We start from the raw sequence: 20,859 nt of genomic DNA on the forward strand, positions 1-20,859 counted from the left end.
TTTTCTACCTCTTCACTATAGTGGGAAACACAACCATCATCTTGCTGTCTCAGGTGGATCCCAGGCTCCACACCCCCATGTATTTCTTTCTCTCCAACCTCAGTTTCCTAGACCTCTGCTACACTACCAGCATTGTCCCTCAACTTCTGGTGAACCTATGGGGACCAGATAAGTCTATTTCCTATGCAGGTTGTGCCTCCCAGCTCTACATTTCCTTAGCTTTAGGGTCTACAGAGTGCATCCTCCTGGGAATGATGGCATATGACCGCTATGCTGCCGTTTGCCGGCCACTCCACTACATGATCATCATGCATCCTCGGCTTTGTAGCCAGATGGCAGCCATCTCTTGGCTCAGTGGTTTTTCCAATTCCCTGATACAGACCTCCCTGACTCTCCATGTGCCCCTCTGTGGAAAGAACAGGATAGATCATTTCTTATGTGAAGTTCCTCCACTCCTCAAGCTGGCTTGTGTTGACACAACCATCAATGAAGCTGAGCTCTTTGTTGTTAGTGTCCTTTTCCTTTTGGTGCCCATATCATTCATCTTGGTATCCTATGGACGTATTGTCTGGACAGTTTTACATATGAAGTCAGAATCAGGACAGAGGAAAGCATTTTGGACTTGTGGATCCCATCTTGTGGTTGTCTCCCTCTTCTATGGTACGGCTATCTATGCCTACCTGCAGCCTACTAACAGTTATTCCCAGGACCAGGGCAAATTCATATCACTGTTCTATACTGTTATCACACCAATGATTAACCCCCTTATCTATACACTGAGAAACAAGGATGTGAAAGGGGCAATAAAGAAGGCTCTACATATGGAATCATGACCCCACATGAGGAGAAACATGAAACAAACAGGAATGATTTGGAAATAGAGTTGTTAAAACAATGAAAACAAAAGAACCTTTCCTAGTACCTTGATATTTCTAATTCTTGTTTTAAATTGCATTATTATAGTCTATTACATTAATATGTCAATATTTATTAAATTACTTTTTTATTGTTGGAATTTAAGTTGTAGTTGGTATATGTATATATATATATATAGTTAGTATATATATTTTATAAAGTAATAGTATAAAAGCTATTCAGTATTAGTCATTTTGATCATGTTTTGGAGATTTATTTTTTGACAATGTAATCATTAGATCAAAGGATATCAATATTTCTTGTCACTTTCACTCTCAGAATAGTATCTATAAAAAATTTTGTTTTTGCAACTCCTCCAGAAACGAATGAACATACATGCTTTTCTTCAACTTTTCCAGCATAGAGTTATATTTTATTTGATTTTTTCTCCTAGCTTGATTGGTGTAGTGGTTGTATTATTGCATTTATTGACATCTCTTTAATTTTTTGTTGAAGTCGAATATTATCTCTGGTGATTTACAATTTCTTTTGTCTTTTGGAAGTTGGTTATTTTATCTGACTCTGTGTATGTATGTGTGTGTGTGTGTGTGTGTATAAATATTCAGCTTAATTAGTGTGGGTAGTAAATTGCATTAATTGACATCTCTAATTTTTGGTGAAGTTCAGCATTTTCTCTAGTGACTAACAATTCTTGTTTCTGCTTTTAAAAATTGCTCATATTATTTGATCATACATGTGCATATGTATAAAATTTCAAACCAACATTATATACATACGTATATACATGCAAATATTTTTTATGGAATTTAAGTTATTTTTGTGAAATTTTAAGAGAGCTAAATAAAGACATTTTTCTTTAGAAATATTTTATTGATTTAATTTGTCTTCCATTATATCCATTCCTGTCTCTCTAAATACCAAATCAATCCATGAAGCTTATACCCTTATTAATGCATCTATCTTTCATTATAGAACACCTAACTCTCTTTACCATAGGAAAATCTTTCTCATTAACTGAAAAAAATATTTCCTTTTTCTTTCCCTGTTTTAATCTCTTTCTTTGGCACCTTGCCTATTTTCTGATAGACCTTTATTTTTTCCTAGAAACTACAAGTTTAGACACTTATTTTTCCTAGGAACTATAAATTATTTGCCCTTTATCATTGAATTGATACATATAATTTTACTGTATTTTTTATCTCTTTAATTCTTTTATGCACCCTCCCATTCTGCAATTTAGTCCCAAAGGAAAGTGATTCACTTGTAAAAAAGCTGCTGTGAGATTTTGTCCATGATGTTTTAGGATTGTTCTTCTCAGGTCAAGTTTATTTCATTTCCATTTTCATCGTAATCTTGTGTATTCATAGAAAGACATCTCTTATTGGTTTCCTTGTTATTTTGTTATTGTTGTTATTTTTAACCCCCTGAATATTTTTTTCTACTTTCCCCATGTTTTTCTGCTGGAATAATTTATTTTATTAGTTATATCTTCTTCGGTTGCAGTATATGCATACCTTTCTTATATTTTTTGTTATCTGATGTATCTGCAAACAAACAACCTGCTTTCTTGGTAGATATGTTTCAAATCTGTCTTTTAACGCATATTCATGTTTAGGTTGGCTTTCCAAAGCATATTAACCTTGGGTAGAATCTTGAGTACCTTTGCTTTTAAGAACATACTTTATTACTTATTTATTAATTTTGTTCTCTAAAGAGGAGTAAATTTATTCAATGGTCTAGAAGATTTGGTTATATGAATAACATAAAAAGTGCAAAATAGATCAGTACTTTTCTAATACATTATTACAAAGTACATTATTACTTATTTATATCTTCTAGGCAAAAGAATAGGTGGAACAAATGTAACTAATTGCTATTATGATATTTTCAATAAAATAGGCTGACCAAACCAGAAGGCTAATAATGTGGAAATATACACAGTGTAAGGGGTAAAAGCAGGAGTTAGACAAAAGTGAGGAGAGCAATTGATTAAAAACACTTAGTTTAATTTGAGAAAGAAGTACAAATAGAAAATAGAAAAAATGAAAGAGATTATTATCCTTATATCTTATAATTATACCTAAAATTCCTAATACTTTCTAAAATTTCTAATAACCTACCTCTAACTGTCTTCTGAGGACAGTTTCTTCTTGCCTGGCAAACATCAGGCCTGCTCTAACCTATTCTATCTAAAAATTATTCACTAACTACCTAACTTCCTAAATAATCAGGCAGCCACCATCCACTCAATCCTTCAATCAATTTTCTATCACACAACTGTCAGTAGCCAACTGTCAGTCGCCCTTGCCTCAGAAACAGACCTCCCGCTCTCTCGAAATCCAGAGGCAAAAAGCCCCTACTTAGTCTGCACTCCTTCCTTTTCCCTGTCCTGGTCTCCCTGGTAGCAGAATCTTCTGCTCTGGTTCACTGACACTTGTCAGTTCTGATCTACTTAGAAATCCTGCTCTCTTTCCTCTTAAGGAGACAGAGGGAGAGATTAAGAAAATCCCTTTAACAATAGGAAAGAAAACATGAATGCCAATCTGAATATCTATAGGAGAAACATCAAAGGCATTACAGAAGTTACTTTAGATCTTTAAAAAGCCCCACATTTTTATAATCAGATTCTTAATAGCAACAACAATATTCAAAAAATCCATAGTATTGTGCTTACCTTCTGATTGTAAAGAGTGAACATGGTGTTTTCAGCAATAAACAAGTAGATAAAATAGAGATGGTCTACATTATAGTTTATTCTGCCCTACAACAGCCATTAAAAATATACAAAAATCATTTCAAAATAACAGAAGAAAGATATTAAAATGGTCAGGACTCATTCATGCACTTCAAATACTGCAATTACACATAGATCTAATCCCACAGTAATGTACATGGAGAGTATGATTGACATATGAATATGTACATATATATGTATTTGCTTTTCTTGCAAAGGAGGACTGTATTGATACATAGTTGAAAACTAAAGACTATGGAGTTCCTATAAAATGGCTCACTCTTCATTCTTATATAATTTACACTCCCTTATGAAATCTGCAAATAAGCATCATAACATGGCATGAGATGAATGAAATGCTACTCTTTTTATCTTCACTCTCTGCATTAATTAGGTAGAACATGGTGAATTTATTTTAAAAATCTGGAACAATCACATAAAGAAGTTCTTGTCAGTGTAATGAACACAGAGTGGGTTCAAACAGGAAATGGTTTTCTCGAAACCATGTTAGAACTGAAAAATATCAAGAGCAGCATTTATTTTATCCATAATAATGGAATGTTTGTAAAGCTTGGATTACAAACAAAAGACAAACCCAGTCTATATTCCAAATTCTTTTTCTTCCTAGTGGAAGTTCATATTAAATATAAAAAACAAATAAACCTGTAGCAGTGTCCTGTACTGTGTCCCAAGTGGTTAAAATAAATTGACTATCTATTTAGGTGAAACCTTCACAATGGTCAACTAAAATCATCCAGAGCTAAAAGTGAATCTTGTAGATCTTTGTTTGAAGTTATTAAGCAACCTGTAGATAAGTTTGTGTGTGTGTGTATCAAAGACAATATTCATTTATTTACAAGTGAAATTCCCAAAGAAGGGTGCCCAGAAAGCTTTAATCCTTGTGTTTTGTAAAATCCTGTAGATATGCATAATTGTTTCACTAAAGTGGATCACTACTTTTAATAATCAGTGCATACAGTGTATTCTCATCCTAGGCAGTGATATTGCCATAGAAAGAAAAAAGGAAAAGAAGAACCTGGTTATTCTTCCCGAAGACTTGCTATGTCTCCGGGAGGACCTGTGGCTTTCTTTTTTAGTAAATTCCATATAAATTACTATTTTCTTACACTAATAAAAGAAGGAAGAAAAGGTGTCTGTGTTAAACTTAAGAAATGCTAACTCCTCCAAGTTACTTGCAGAAGTCTGTCTTGCTTAATCACTCAGTAGTATAGGTTTGAATCATCTTAAACTCCACAAGACTTTTACATTTCAGAATTATTTTTAAAAACCTCTCGCATTTAAGTCCCTTTCACTGATCTGCCAGATTTGCTTTCACAAAGGAAAAGAAATGTAATCATTTAAAAATTTTCCTCATCACTACTTAGTTTTTTCATTCCAAATTTTACAAAACCAAATAAAACAAGCATGTTCATATACAAAGAAAAAGATTGTACATATATGAAATCAGAAATTTCATATCTGTTTTAGCTTACTTTTCTTCATATCTCTATGAAGTGTCCATACACAAGTGTCTAACCCTCTCAGCATCCCAGAAAGTATATCAGGAAACCAACATGTTCAGATATATTAAGTCTATCATATTTTCACTTTCCATTTCACTTTCTAGAGGTAATATTCAGTTTATTCTTCCAGCACTAATTCTACAGCTGTGTATAATGTTTGCTTGATTCTACTCATTTCACTGTTCATTATCTCATGTAGTTATTTCCAAATGTTTTAAAAATTACTCTGTTCATCACTTCTTATGGCACAGAAGTATTCCTTCGCAAGCATATGCCAAAATTTTTTTAGCCATTCCCCAAATGATGGCATCCCTTCAATTATCCCCATAAAGACAGTTGCTATAAATATTTTGAAACTTATAGATTCTTTTACTTTTTCCCTGATTTCCATTTCCTTATTTCAAATCATTTCCCTGATTTCATTCATAAACCCAGCAAGGCTATTGTTGGGAATAAGATATACATACTTTTATAACTCTCTGTGTAATTCCAAACTGCTCTTTTAAATGGTTAAATCAGTTCACAACTCCACCAGCTATTCACTGCTACTTTTTCAATGTCTAAACTACATATTGTTTAATATATAAAAATCCAATATCTGCCCCTTATACCCCCTTGATATTCATTTTTTTAAACCCTTAACTTCTGTGCATTGGTTCCTAGGTGGAAGAGTGTCAAGGGTGGGCAATGGGGGTCAAGTGACCTGTCCAGGGTCACACAGCTGGGAAGTGGCTGAGGCCGGATTTGAACCCAGGACCTCCCGTCTCTAAGCCTGACTCTCAATCCACTGAGCTACCCAGCTGTCCCCTTCATTTTTTAAGAAGACATAAAAACCCCAAATAATCCAAAGAGTATTTTATAATAGCATTCAGTTTTTCTTATCAAATATGTAGTATCTTAAATATTGTCTACAAATTTACCTCTCAAATGGAAATAAGAAATCAGCTGCAGAAAAAATCTGAGAAGCAAGCACAAGAATCTCTGCCTGTCTTCATTAAGGGGGAATCCTGATTAATGGTTTTCAGAAAAGGAGACTAAGAATTAGTTTAGGAAAAGCAACAAAATGACCCTCTTTGTTTCACTTGGACACCTGCCAAAAGACAATTTCTAGAATGATTCCAAGTGGATATTATTTGTTTTCATTTTTCTCTTCACTTTAAACAAGCTCTGAAGCTAATGTCTGTCTTACTAAAAAGATTTTAAATGATTGAAAAAATTGTTTCCTTTGTGAAAGCAATATGTAAGACCTAAAAAGGAGACCAGTGTTCTACTAGACCCAGAGCTGATCTTCATATCTGAGCCATCATTAGATGATTACTGTAACAACAGATTCATCCATAGAGGCACATGGGCTATGCACACCCAAACTGTGATATTTGAATTTCTTTTGCAATTCTACTTCTAGAAGGAGTTTTCAATTTCTTTGACTTTAAGATAATCCTTAGATTGGATCCAGCCCTTCCATCTACCACACTTCCAGTTTCTTTTTTATTGTGGGGTTTTTATTATGTATCATATGAATTAAAAATAAAACAGAAATATCAATTATGCCAGAAAAGAAATGTGAATCAAAAAAGTCTGAAATATATCATTTCACACTAATCAGATTGACTGAAATGATAAAAGGATAAAATGACAAATAGAGGAAGGGATGTTGAAAAATGGGGGCACTAATACACTGCTGGTAGAACTGTGTGTTGATCCAACCATTTTTCTTAAAAGAAAAAAATAGGTTTCTATTCTCCAATTCGGCTGCTTTAACAATCTTAACTCCAGAGCTTGGGGGCTCACAGCTGGGCAAGGAAGTATCTGACATGGGGAGGGGGACAGGGAGGAGAAGAATGGAAGACCCAAAGTACAAAGGCTCCTCTCCCTGTTCCCCACTTCCCTTCTCCCTGTCACCTCTGTGGGCTTTGTTCTTCCTCCCTCTTGCCCTCAAATCCCTGGGCTGAACCCTTTCCTCCATGCTGACCTTCAGCCTTGGCCATGTGCAACAGAACGACTTCCTCTGTGGTCAGTGTGTCTAATTAGTGTAAAGAACAACACCTCCAATCCTTAACCCCCTCCCCCCATCTAAGGTACCTCTGTCCCAGAAGCAAGGTCTTTTCCTAGCTCTCATTCCACTCTTTTCCTTGAGGGTAGAACAGGAGGCCCAAAAAGAAGGGAGGCAAAAAGGGCAGATGCCAGAATTTTGGTTACCAAGGTAATATTCAAGGAGGTTGTGGGAGGGGGAAGATAGAGATTAAGTCTGTGGAATAGCTGTGGGGACTGAGGGTTCTATTCTTAATCCTTTTCTGATTTCATTCCTGGCTTCAGATTATTTCTCTGTAAAATAGGGGGCTGAGTTAGATGATTTCTATTTTTTTCTTTCATTTTCCTTACATTTTTTAAATTTTAAAAATATTTTTCCATGTTTACATATTTCATTTTCTTTCCCTCCCCTCTACTCTTCTCATTCCAAGATCCAATAAGCACTTCTCTTGGGTTATACAAATGTTATCACTTATATCTATTTCCATATTATTCATTTTTGCAATAGAGCAATCTTTTAAAATCAAAACCCCAAATCATATATCCATTTAAACAAATAAGTCATTTGTTTTTCTTCTGTGTTTCTACTCCCACAGTTCTTTTTCTAGATGTGGATAGCATTCTTTCTCATAAGTCCCTTGGGATTGTCTTGTATTAGCAAAGTACATTACATTGGATTGTTCCACAATGTTTCATTTTCTGTGTGTAATGTTCTCTTGGTTCTGCTCATTTCTCTCTGCTTCATTTCCTGGAGGTTCTTCCAGTTCATGTAAAAATCCTCCAGTTCATGATTCCTTATAGCGCAGTAGTATTCCATCACCATCATATACTACAATTTGTTAAGCCATTCTCCAATTGAGGGACACCCCATCATTTTCCAATTTTTTGCCAGCACAAAGAGGGCAGCTATACAAACCTAGTAGGGGTAAGACTGGATCAAAGGGTATGCATAATTTTAAAGTCCTTTGGGCATAGTTCCAAATTGTCTTCCATAATGGTTGGATCAATTCACATGAGTTAGATGATTTCTAAGGTGCCCAGTAGAGGCAGCTTTTTATGGTTCTCTAATACAAGAGACTTAAATGAGGTGATGCTGAAGTGATTTTGTAGCTCTGATTCCTCTAGGTCCCTAATGAAAGATTCAGTATGTTTACTACTTAAATTCAAGAGAAGTGCCATTCTTCAAGTATAATAAATTGGATGACTGTCCCTATGTTTTATGCTTGGATATAGTAGTGAAGAAGAAAGTTTCTTACTAAGGTGCTACAAGGCAGTAGAAATGTAGACATAAAGAAACACCAAGAATGATTGACTTGGAATCTGAAGCATATCTTGTCTCTGGAATTTAATAGTTACACTACTTTGCTCTAACTTTGAAGACATTTTCCATCTTTAAACCTCATTTTTCTTATCTGTAAAATGGAGGTAATAATACCTCCCATGCTTACTTTCTACAGTTTTGAGGATCATATGAGATGATATTTGTGAATAAGATTTAGTAAAAAGAGTAATGGACTTGGAGTCTGAGACCTGAGTTCAATTCTAGCTGTATCACTAATGTGTTACCATAGGCATATCACCCTCACTGGGCCTTAGTTTCCTAAGTGTATAATATGAAAGATTTGACTTGAAGACCTCCAAGGTCCTTTAAACTCTAAATCTGTAATCCTATGATCTTAGACTATTTATATAATGTAATCTGTCATAAGTCATTGAAGAAATAAGAAACCTTTACACTGCTGGCTCACAGACCAATTTAACAATAACAAAGACCATATTATCATGAATTATTACCATTTGCACATAGCTTTCAGGACAACATTCAGTGGATTCTAATTGAAGAGTTTGTCCATTGTTTCTTTCATTGGATTTAACCTCGAAGCTATGATTTCCTTTGTGCTCACTCAACCTCTTTGCCTCTCTCTTTCTTCACTAGTCTTCTGAGTGCCCCCTTTACCTCCTTGTTCCTCAGTGTATAGATTAGGGGGTTGAGGCTAGGGGTTAGCAAGTTGTAGAAGAGAGTAAGGAACTTGCCTTGGTCCTGGGATGAATTGTTCCCTGGCTGCATGTACATGTAGATGATGTTCCCATAAAAGAGGGATACTACAGTGATGTGGGATCCACAGGTGTTGAAAGCTTTCCTGCGTCCAGCTGCTGACTTGATCCTGAGAACAGTTCTTGTTATGTACCCATAAGAGACCAAAATTAGAGACAGGGGTAGAAGTGTAAAGCAGCTGGCCAAGACAAACACTGTACTTTCAATGAGTGTGGTATCTACACATGCCATCTTGATCATGGCTGGCATCTCACAAAGGAAGTGGTCCACCTGGTGCCGACCACATCGGGGCAGTGTCAGAGTCACAGGGGACATGGCCAAGGAGTTGGCAATGCCACTTAGCCAGGCAACAGCCACTAGCTGCAAACAAAGCTGAGGATGCATAATGACTGTGTAGTGTAGGGGTTTGCAGATGGCAGTAAAGCGGTCATAGGCCATGACCGCCAAAAGTATACATTCAGTGCCCCCTAATGCTAGAAACATGAAAAGCTGGATTGCACAACCCGTATAGCTGATGCTTTTGTCTGGTCCACCAAGGTTAAAGAGCAGCTGGGGAATGGAACTTGTGGTGAAACAGATGTCTAGGAAGGAGAGGTTGGTGAGGAAGAAGTACATTGGTGTCTGCAGATGAGGGTCCAGGCGGGACACCAGTATGATGATGGCATTGCCTACTAAAGTCATGAGATAGAAGGTCAAAACCACCACAAAGAGAACCAGCTCTAGTCTGGGTCGATCTGAGAAACCCAGCAAGATAAATCCCGGTAGGGAGCTTTCATTGTCTCTCATAATTATTCAACACACTTCACCTATAGAAATGAAAGAAATTAGAATGATCCTCCTGAGATTCAAAATAGTCATAGAAATTCACTTTCACTCTAAACTTTAGTGGCAAGTTAGGGACAAAGTTTTTCCTGAAACCATTACAGAAAAAAATGATAGGCTCTCATATTTTTAAAGAACTTTGGAAGAGATATCTTAATTCTAACTAGATCAAGTTTTCCTGTGGTTAACAGGGTTCTGAGGAAGGTTTTTCCTTAATTCTACCTCAACATCTGATGCCATAACACATCTTACATTTCTCACATATCAAGCATCATGAGAGTAATCAGTCAAAAGAAAATCCAATTTTAGTCAATAAATCAGATATAGTAGGGCTTAAAACAATAACAATATCTCTGAAAGAATAATTGTTATGTTACAGGAATTATAAACATGTATTCATGTAGTGTCCAGTTTTGAATGCATGGCTATTTGGGAAAGAGCAGACTTTCAATATTTTCTCTAGTACTCTACAGGGTGAAACAATATAGTCAAGGGATTAGACCAAATGATATCTCAAGGTTTTTCCCAGTCTATAAGGCTATGATTTTATTCTCTAAAGAATTCTCTCTGCCTTCAGGAGGAACATGGGTTCAGCAATCTTGTGATATATGCTACATTTTGGAAGTCACATTCTCAGTAAAGTGATGACCAAGCCAAGCTTCTTTGATTCATTGAATGTGGGATACACAATTTATTTGAGATTACAATTTTCTTTGATATTACAATTCTTTTTCAGTGCCTTCTTCTGTATTTATTCTCTGTATCCTGATGTTTGAGTTCCATTTCTCCTCTTAGTCCTTACCTATCACACTTTCTAACAGAGGTAGGTAGAATAGTTGATTGAGCATATTTGGAGTCAGAAAGAAATGAAGCAATATTCAAACTCAGGTCTTACTAGCTATGCAACCCTGGGCAAATTACTTAACTTCTCACATTCTTAGTTTCCTTATTTGTAAAAAGGGGATAATGATAACACCTTTCTCAGAATTGTTTTGAGAATCAAATGAGTTAATATGTCTAAAGTGCTTTCATCAACTTTAAAGCCTTATAAAGGGGCAGCTGGGTAACACAGTGATTTGAACTTCACACTTGGAGTTGGAAGGAAGTAGGTTCAAATCTGTCTTCAACTACCTCCAGGCTATGTCATCCTGGACAAGTAACTTTACCCTTTTACCTAATTGACTAGTCCTTGCTGCACTTCTCTCTTAGAGAATTGATCCTAAGACAGAAGGTAAGGTTAAAAAAAAAGCCTTATATAAAAGTTTTGTTATTGCTGCTCTTATTTATAGTTCCTCCTTTGCTCTTTCATTATGATCTGCCTCTTCTCTTAACACTTACCTTCCATCTTAAAATCAATACTGTGTATTGATTTCAAGGCAGAAGAGGAGTAGGGATTAGGCAATGGGGGTAAGTGACCTGTCCAGGATTTCATAGCTAGGAAGGGCCTGAGGCTAGATTTGAACCCATCTTTAGATTAGACTTTCAATCCCCTGAACCACCTAGCTGCCCCCTGCCCCTATCATTTTCCATTACATAGCTTTAACCCTTACTTCCTTTTCTGTACTCTATCTCTGTGACTTTCATCTTATTTTTCCTTTATTTCCTGACAACATTCTGTCTCTCCTCTCATGATACATACATACATACATACATATATATATATATATATATATATATATATATATATATATCTCCTCCTCCTGGAGTTAGGCTATCTTTATTGAATAATTCATGGTTAAATACATTTCTACATACGAAGAGCAAAAGGTATTTTTGTGTATGCATGTAATGTGTGTGGTAAAGTGAGGTGGGATTTGGAACTATAATTTAATCAGTTATACAAAACTCTTGGGTTGGAAATTTTCTACCTGATTCAGATCAGCAAATGAACTGCCCCTTAATATATTAGAACATTGCTTAAGGCACTAAGAAGTTAAAGGAATGACTGATAGTCACCAAACCATTAGATATCAGAGTCAGGACTTAAACTCTGGACGTCTAATTTTTTAATTTATTAATTTAATGAAAATTTTTAATTTTAATTTAATATGGTAATTTTAATTTAACTCAAATTCCTTGAATACAAAGATCATGTTTTATATTACATTTGCATTTTCTGACCTTTTTACATAGTTCTTGTTCAATTTTTTTCAGTGGTGTCTTCTGAAAAAGTTCAAGAGTTTTCTTGGCAAAGATAATGCAATGTTTTGCTATTTCCTTCTTTAGCATCCTCTCATTTTACAGTTGAGAAACTGAGGCAAATAGGGGGTAAGAGATTTGCGCAGGGTAACACAACTAGTAAGTGTCTGAGGCCAGATTTGAGTTCAGATATTCTTAACTCCAGGCCCATTACCCTATTCACTGTGCCACCTAGCTACCCCTTGTATATAGTAGGCCAGGGGTCAGCAACCTTTTTGGCAGTGAGAGCCATAAACGCCACATTTTTTAAAATGTAATTTCGTGAGAGCCGTACAGTGCTCACAGTGCGCTCCTGTAACAGCGCCTGAAAAAAAAATTGACTTTATGGCTCCTTCAGAAAGAGCCATATTTGGTCCTCAAAAGAGCCATTTGATTTGATCTTGAATAATTTACAGTACCCTGTGGGACCTCAGGTTCTTCAGCTATAAATTAAATGACCTGAGATTGAGCTTGGTGCAGTTTAAAAAATGCTGTAGTTGTAAAATTATCTGACTGTTGTTTTCAGCTATGTGAATTATCTGTGACATTTGTTCTATTCCTAGAACTGAGGCAACAGAGAAGAGGATTCAAGAGAAAACTTTTGACCCAATGTATAATCAGAGGAGGCAAATACATTTTAATTTAAATTGAAGTGAAATGATGGAGGAATGATGTTCTCACTCATCAAATATCAATTCTTTTTTCATTTCCTGCTCTTAGTTTTAAACAACACCCCCACCCCCACACATTCCTTCAAAAATGTTAAGACATTCCCTGAGCAGAATGATATAAGTTTTTAGTCCTTTCCCTTGAATATCTCAAAGCACTTACACATTTATGATTACAATTTCCCCCACTGTCATTTCTGTAGGGTAGACAAAAGCAAAGCTGATTTTTACCTTCTCAGCCACCCAGTTGCAAGGAGAGAAATATAGCCCCAGAAAGGACAAACACAGCATATGAAGAATCTTACCTGGAACAAGAATTCAGATCTTTCAATTTCTCAGACTATTCTTGATTGATATTCCGAGTCTTATATTTCTCCTAGATGCGTAAGAAGTAGAAAAGTCCCACCAATTAGAAGCATATGAAGTATTATCAGAACTTTCTAGAACTGGAACCTTTTCTTTACATAGTCATCTCCAAATTCTGATAGTCTCTTCAAAACTAGTGACTCAAATAACCTGGCAGGTAGGGATTTTTCTGACTCAATAGGAACCCTAAGGCTTAAGAGATCACAATAGTCCTTAAAATTGAGGTGTTCCCACTATTATAACACTACCAATGTTATGGATACATGGGAACCATTTTGCCATTTTAAAATGCCATCATTCCCATCCAAAAGAAAAAAAATTATCAAATTTCCTTTGTTTCCTATATCAATTTCTACCATATTGAATTGAGTACTTTCCCCCCCAAAAGTATTTAACTAATTTAAAATTTTTGTGGCCTGTTGTTTCTATAACATGATAATTTCTGGATATACATTCCTTCCATCCACCCAGTGAACTTTTCCTTTTAGCAAAGAAAAAGCTAAACAAAACATAAATGTTACCTAACATTCCCTAGTTGTATTTTTTATTTAGCTTTCTATACACTTTCTAGGTTCCCATTCACTTATGTATCACTAAAACTTTTGGGGATGGACAAGCAAGATATTTTGTCTTTATGATAATACACATCTGGCTTTTTGGAAACATCCAATTGACTATGTTTGTGTAGCAGGAAGTTTTAACCAAATGTTTCAGCATCATTTGGACATAATGTAATAATATTAGCTAGCACTTATATGGCACTTTAAGGTTTGAAAAGCACTTTACATATCTTACTTAATTCTCACAACAACCTTTGAAGTGGATTCTATTTTGTTATCCCCTTAATAGAAGTGGGAGTTGGTGGAGGGTGGGGAAAGAGGCAGATTGTTGTTATTTCCCCAGGGTCACACAACTTGTGTCTGAGGCAGGATTTATATTCAATTCTTCCAGTTTCCAAGTCCAGCACTCTACCCACCATGTCATGCCTTACATAAGCAAGATACAATCTGAGCATATAATTTTTCTGTCTCTGACCTGAACTTTTTCTTTTCATATCTTACAAGCTCTAACTGCAATAAAACATATGGGTTGAAAGTGTCTTTTATATATACAGACATATATACACATCCTCTAGCTCTTACTCCCTTGGTTATGACGTTTTGGTGCTAAACACTAAAAACCATAGCTGGTAGATACACACACACATATATACACATATACATGCCAACACACATATGTGTTATCATGGTTAAGGCACAATCTGGCACTTAAACTAATTATCAGCATCTATGGTTGCCTAATTGACTTCATTGAGTATATAAATGGATTACTCATGATCTCTTTTCAATAACAAAGACATATTGCTACAATTATTTATTAATGTAGGATAAATTTTAGAAAAGTTTTGGGTCACAAAGATTCATAGTCAGAGTGAGTCAGGGAAACGTACCTCTTCTCATCACTTCTGGCTTGCAGCAATGTCCATCATAGTCCCCACTTATTCGCCATACAACACTGGCACAAAAGAGAAATCTATCATCTTTCTATTATCTTGTGGAATCTATAGAAGGCACACCAACCCTTTTATCTGTCTACACTCTCCTCTAGCTCTTACTCCCTTGGTGTTAAACACTAAAAGCCATAGCTAGTAGAGACTTGAGAAGTTCTTAATGGGAAAACAGGTTGATGTAATAGTCCAAGACTGCGTTCATACTCTTGGTGCCAATAGCTTAAATGTAAAGGCAATATGAATATGACTCTTCAATTGCCTCACATGGAAAGGAAGGAATCATTTGTTACCCCCACTTCCCACCTCATCACCTGGAGATTCCAAGCAAGTCAGCCATCTCCAAAAGACTAATGTTGGTGACAGCAGTATTATTTGTACCTTGTTGGCATCATCAAGAAATAAACATTATATTGAGGAAAGGAAATTGTCTGGTTGATTCTGCTGAGGCCTCTGGGACCATATGTCCCAAATAAGCAATTAAGAAGAGATGCTATGCTGGTCCAGAGAGGGATTTCCTGAGAGAGGACTTCTTACCAAGGTTCTATCTGAATTGTTTCATCTCTGGGGTAAGGGAGTTTCCATAATGTGAGATATGCATTGAATTTTACTCAATTACTTTTGTGTGTGACCATTTAAATAGAATCTCAAGACTTAAAGATCTATCTTAAAGATCCAGTGATCATCCTCCCTTGGGTGTGGTATGTGAAGCATTGTTTTAACTAACTTTCTAAAGCCTTTGAAAATAATACTGGCAGATGTAGTTGAACACAACTGCTTATAAATCGTTTCTCTACTCCTGCCTTTTGGTTCCATTACCCTTCTTATGATCAAGAGATACCAATGCAATAAATATTCCTACCTGGGAAACTCAATAAAAGAAATTCTATTTTAACCTAATATTTCTCTTTTATAAATTCTATTCATTGTCTGGGTAAGAATTCTCTCATTAGCCATAATTATAAAACTCCATCAAGATCACTAAATGAAATATCTCTCCTTCTTAAGAAACTTAAATTCTAATAGGGGAAATAAAGTAAAAACAAAATAAATCCAAAGCAGTTAAATGTGATGTAATTCACAAGGAAACACAAAACAAAAAAGAGTTGAAGGAATAAAGAAAAGTTTGTCACAGGCAGTGGTACTTGATTTGAATCTTCAGGGTGGAAAGGGACACTATGAGGCAAGAGTATGGAGGAAGTACATTTCAGCCATGGTGGACCACTAGTTCATTGACATGGAGATAAGAAATGGAGGGTCATGTGTAAGAAATAGAAAGAAGGTCAGTTTGGCTAAATTGTAGAGTGAGAAGGTAAGTGTAAGACAAACAAAAGAATAGAAAGATAGATTGGGGCTGGATTTTGAGGGGCTTTAGAAGTTAAGCAGAGGGTTAGCTAAATGACACAGTGGATAGGGCAGTAGCCCTGAAGTGAGAAGGAAGACCTTGGATCTGGCAAGTCATATAATCATGTTTGCCTAGCTAGGCCTTTCCCTTTTGCCTTAGTGTTTTATTCTAAGAGAGAAATTAAAGGTTTTGGAAAAAACACTAAGCATTGCAGTTTATACTTGATTCTAGAAGCAGAGAAAAGCCACTGGAATTTACTGAGCAAAGGAATGATAGGGTCAAATTAAAACAACTCTAAAGTACCACCTTATACCTATCAGATTGGCCAATATGACAATAAAGGAAAATACTAAATGTTGGAGGGAACGTGGCTAATTTGGGACACTAATACACTGCTGGTGGAGTTGTGAATTGATTCAACCATTCTGGAGGGCAATTTGGAATTATGTCCAAATGGCTACAGAAGAATGCATACCTTTTGATCCAGCAATACCACTACTAATTCTGTACCCCAAAGAGAAAAAAATAAATGGGAAAAGACCTGTTTGTAGAAAAATATTTATAGTTATGCTTTTTTGTGGTGGTAAAGAACTGGAAACTAAAGGGATGCCCCTTAATCAGGAAGTAGTTGAAAAAATTGTGGTATGTGATGGTGATGGAATACTATTGTGCCATAAGGAATCATGAACAGGATGATTTCAGAGAGAATTGGAAGGACCTATGTGAACTGATGCAGAGTGAAATAAGCAGAACCAGGAGAACATTATACACAGTAACTGACAATGATCCAGAACAATTATGAGGGACTTATGAAAAAGAATGCTATCCACCTCCAGAATTGTTGGAGTATAAATGTAGATGAAAACATGATTATTTTGAATTGTTAAAATTGCTTTTTTTCATTTTTTTAATCAAATACTGATCTTTCTATATTTTTTAATGTAGGCATTTAGAGATATAAATTTCCCCCTAAGTGCTGCTTTAGCTGCATCCTGTGAATTTTGAATTGTTGTTTCTTTGTTGTCATTCTTATTAATGAAATTATTGATTGATTCTCTGACTTGTTCTTTGCCCCTTTTATTCTTTAATATTAAATCCTTTAGAACATAGATGCAAAAATGCTAAATAGAATACTAGCAAAGACACTCCAACAAGTGATCAAGAGGATTATCCACCATTATCAGGTGGGATTTATACCAGGAATGCAAGGATGGTTCAACATTAGGAAAACCATCCACATAATTGACCATATCAACAAACTAACAAACAAAAATCACATGATTATCTCAATAGATGCTGAAAAAGCCTTTGACAAAATACAGCACCCATTCCTATTGAAAACACTGGAAAGTATAGGAATTGAAGGTCCTTTCCTAAAAACAATAAACAGTATATATCTAAAACCATCAACAAGCATTATATGCAATGGGGATAAATTAGAAGCCTTTCCAATAAGAACAGGAGTGAAACAAGGATGCCCTTTATCTCCTCTATTATTTAACATTGTAGGGGCAGCTGGGTAGCTCAGTGGATTGAGAGCCAGGCCTAGAGACAGGGAGGTCCTAGGTTCAAATCTGGCCTCAGACACTTCCCAGCTGTGTGACCCTGGGCAAGTCACTTGACCCCCATTGCCTACCCTTACCACTCTTCCACCTATAAGTCAATACACAGAAGTTAAGGGTTAAAAAAAAAACAAAAAACATTGTACTAGAAACACTAGCAGTAGCAATTAGAGAAGAAAAAGAAATTGAGGGTATCAAAATAGGCAAGGAGGAGACTAAGCTATCACTCTTTGCAGATGATATGATGGTCTACTTAAAAAATCCTAGAGAATCAACTAAGAAGCTTGTAGAAATAATCAACAACTTTAGCAAAGTTGCAGGATACAAAATAAATGCACATAAATCATCAGCATTTCTATATATTTCCAACACATCACAACAGCAAGAGGTAGAAAGAGAAACACCATTTAAAATCACCCTAGATAATATAAAATACTTAGGAATCTATCTACCAAAACAAACACAGGAATTATACAAAAACAACTACAAAACACTTTCCAAATGATTAAAACTAGATCTAAACAATTGGAAAACCATTGATTGCTCATGGGTAGGACGAGCTAACATAATAAAAATGACCATTCTACCCAAATGAATTTACCTATTTAGTGCCATACCTATCAAACTACCAAAAATCTTTTTCACTGAATTAGGAAAAACGATAACAAAGTTCATTTGGAATAACAAAAGATCAAGAATATCAAGGGAAATAATGAAAACAAATGTGAAGGAAGGAGGCCTAGCAGTACCAGATATTAAACTATACTATAAAGCAGCAGTCATCAAAACGGTATGGTACTGGTTAAGAGACAGAAGGCAGGATCAGTGGAATAGACTTGGGGTAAGTGATGTCAGCAAGACAGTGTATGATAAACCGAAAGAGCCCAATTTTTGGGACAAAAATCCACTATTTGACAAAAACTGCTGGGAAATTTGGAAAACAATATGGGAGAGATTAGGTTTAGATCAACATCTCACACCCTACACCAAGGTAAATTCAGAATGGGTGAATGACTTGAATATAAAGAGGGAAACTATAAACTAGATAAGTGAACACAGAATAGTATACTTGTCAGATCTCTGGGAAAGGAAAGATTTTAAAACCAAGCAAGAGTTAGAGAAAATTGCAAAATGTAAAATAAATTATTTTGATTATATAAAACTAAAAAGCTTTTGTACAAACCAAAACAATGTAGCCAAGATCAGAAGGGAAACAACAAACTGGGAAAAATCTTTGTAACAAAAAACTCTGACAAGGGTCTAATTACTCAAATATATAAGGAGTTAAATCAATTGTATAAAAAATCAAGCCATTCCCCAATTGATAAATGGGCAAGAGAGACATGAATAGGCAATTTTCAGGTAAAGAAATCAAAAGTATCAATAAGCACATGAGAAAGTGTTCTAAATCTCTAATAATTAGAGAAATGCAAATCAATACAACTCTGAGGTATCACTTCACACCTAGCAGAATGGCTAAAATGAAAGAAGGGGAGAGTAATGAATGCTGGAGGGGATGTGGCAAAATTGGGACAGTAATGCATTGCTGGTGGAGCTGTGAACTGATCCAACCATTCTGGCTGGCAATTTGGAACTATGCTCAAAAGGCTATAAAAGAATGCCTACCCTTTGATCCAGCCATACCATTGTTGGGATTGTACCCCAAAGAGATCATAGATAAACAGACTTGTACGAAAATATTTATAGCTGCGCTTTTTGTGGTGGCAAAAAACTGGAAAATGAGGGCATGCCCTTCAATTGGGGAATGGCTGAACAAATTGTGGTATATGCGGGTGATGGAATACTATTGTGCTAAAAGGAATAATAAACTGGAGGAATTCCATGTTAATTGGAAAGACCTCCAGGAATTGATGCAGAGTGAAAGGAGCAGAGCCAGAAGAACATTGTACACAGAGACTGATACACTGTGGTAAAATCGAATATAATGGACTTCTGTACTAGCAGCAATGACCCAGGACAATTTTGAGGCATTTATGGAAAAGAATGCTACCCACATTCAGAGGAAGAACAGCAGGAGGGGAAACAAAGAAGAAAATCAACTGCTTGAATACATGGGTTGATGAGGACATGATTGGGAATTGAAAGTACCACGCCAATGCAACTATCAACAATTTGGAAATAGGTCTTGATTAATGACACATGTTAAAACCAGTGGAAATGCATATCAGCCAAGGGAGGGGGAGGTCAGGGGGTGAAGGGGAAAGTAAGAGCATAAATCATGTAACCATGTTAACTTTTCTAAAATATAAATATTAATAAGTGTTTAAAATTTAAAAAAATATTAAATCCTTTAATATAATTAATTTTATTCTATGTTTTCAAAGCCATTTATTGAAAGTATTTTTTATTGTCTGAAAATGATGCATTTAAGATTTCTCTTTTTCTGCATTTATTTGAGAGGCTTTTTTTCTTCAGAGCTCTACTTTATATAACTTTTCTAAAATTCTAGTTATCACCTATAAAAATGTTTATATACTCAGGAGTTTTAGTATTAGAACACTGCTTAATGTTGAAGACTTTTCCTGCATCTACTGACATAATAGTACTTTGGGATAATTTTATTTTTAATATGATTATGTTTCTAATGTGGAAACATGTTTCATTGCTATTATAAATTTTAATTTCATGATAATAAATTCTGATTTCATCAGTTTTTCCAAAGAACCATTTTATCACTTTGTGTCTATTTTGAATTTCCAGTTCATTTTTGCTCTTGTTTTAAAATCACTTTTTTTGTGATTCTTTTAGATTTGTTTGTTGCCTTTCAAATGTTTAGGCGCTCATTTTGTTAGCCAATCTTTTCCTTTAATTCTGTTAATGTAAGTTTGGAGGGATAATTTTTTTTCACCTGAGGACTGCCACTTTAGAAATTTTGGTATGCTGTTTCATGATAATTTACTTTCACTTACATATTGATTTTTTTCTATTGTTTATTCTTGACCAACACATTATTTAGGATTTCTATCTGAAGTCTGATTCTTTTCTTTTGTGCTCCCTGAACTGAAAATTATTTTTATTCATTTATTTGAAATTTAAGTTCCTCCAAAAATGTATTCATTTCCTTAGTTTATCTTTTATAATTATGGATTTTCTCAAAACTTAGAGAGAGGGAAATATTAACTGGAACAATTATGTTACTCTACATATCTCCTTGTAATTCAGTTATACCT

The 20,859-nt window shown here is 35.3% G+C and overlaps 2 protein-coding genes across 4 annotated transcripts in view; one reads left to right on the plus strand and one right to left on the minus strand.

The window, feature by feature from the left end:
- Nucleotides 1-833, plus strand: part of LOC123246335 (putative olfactory receptor 2B8) — a 7,144-nt gene extending 6,311 nt beyond the window's left edge. The window contains exon 2 of the mRNA XM_044675246.1: nt 1-833. Coding sequence (XP_044531181.1) covers nt 78-833 — 756 coding nt within the window. The 5' untranslated portion in view covers nt 1-77.
- Nucleotides 834-1,999: 1,166 nt separating this feature from the next.
- Nucleotides 2,000-19,225, minus strand: LOC123244913 (olfactory receptor 2W3-like). Of its 3 annotated transcripts, none has more exons than XM_044673573.1 (2): nt 9,098-10,006; nt 2,000-2,008 (listed from the first exon to the last, which is right to left on the minus strand). In XM_044673573.1, exons 1-2 carry the CDS (start codon nt 10,004-10,006, stop codon nt 2,000-2,002), a joined length of 918 nt encoding a protein of 305 aa, XP_044529508.1. The 3 variants fall into 3 exon arrangements, with proteins under 3 accessions (XP_044529508.1, XP_044529510.1, XP_044529507.1); XM_044673575.1 differs by lacking the exon at nt 2,000-2,008 and adding an exon at nt 19,188-19,225 and having other exon boundaries at nt 9,065-9,983; XM_044673572.1 differs by lacking the exon at nt 2,000-2,008 and having other exon boundaries at nt 9,065-10,006.
- Between the last annotated feature and the right edge of the window lie 1,634 nt (nt 19,226-20,859).

This window comes from Gracilinanus agilis, chromosome 4 (genome assembly GCF_016433145.1).
Source record: "Gracilinanus agilis isolate LMUSP501 chromosome 4, AgileGrace, whole genome shotgun sequence".
In the NCBI taxonomy this organism is placed as follows: domain Eukaryota; kingdom Metazoa; phylum Chordata; class Mammalia; order Didelphimorphia; family Didelphidae; genus Gracilinanus; species Gracilinanus agilis.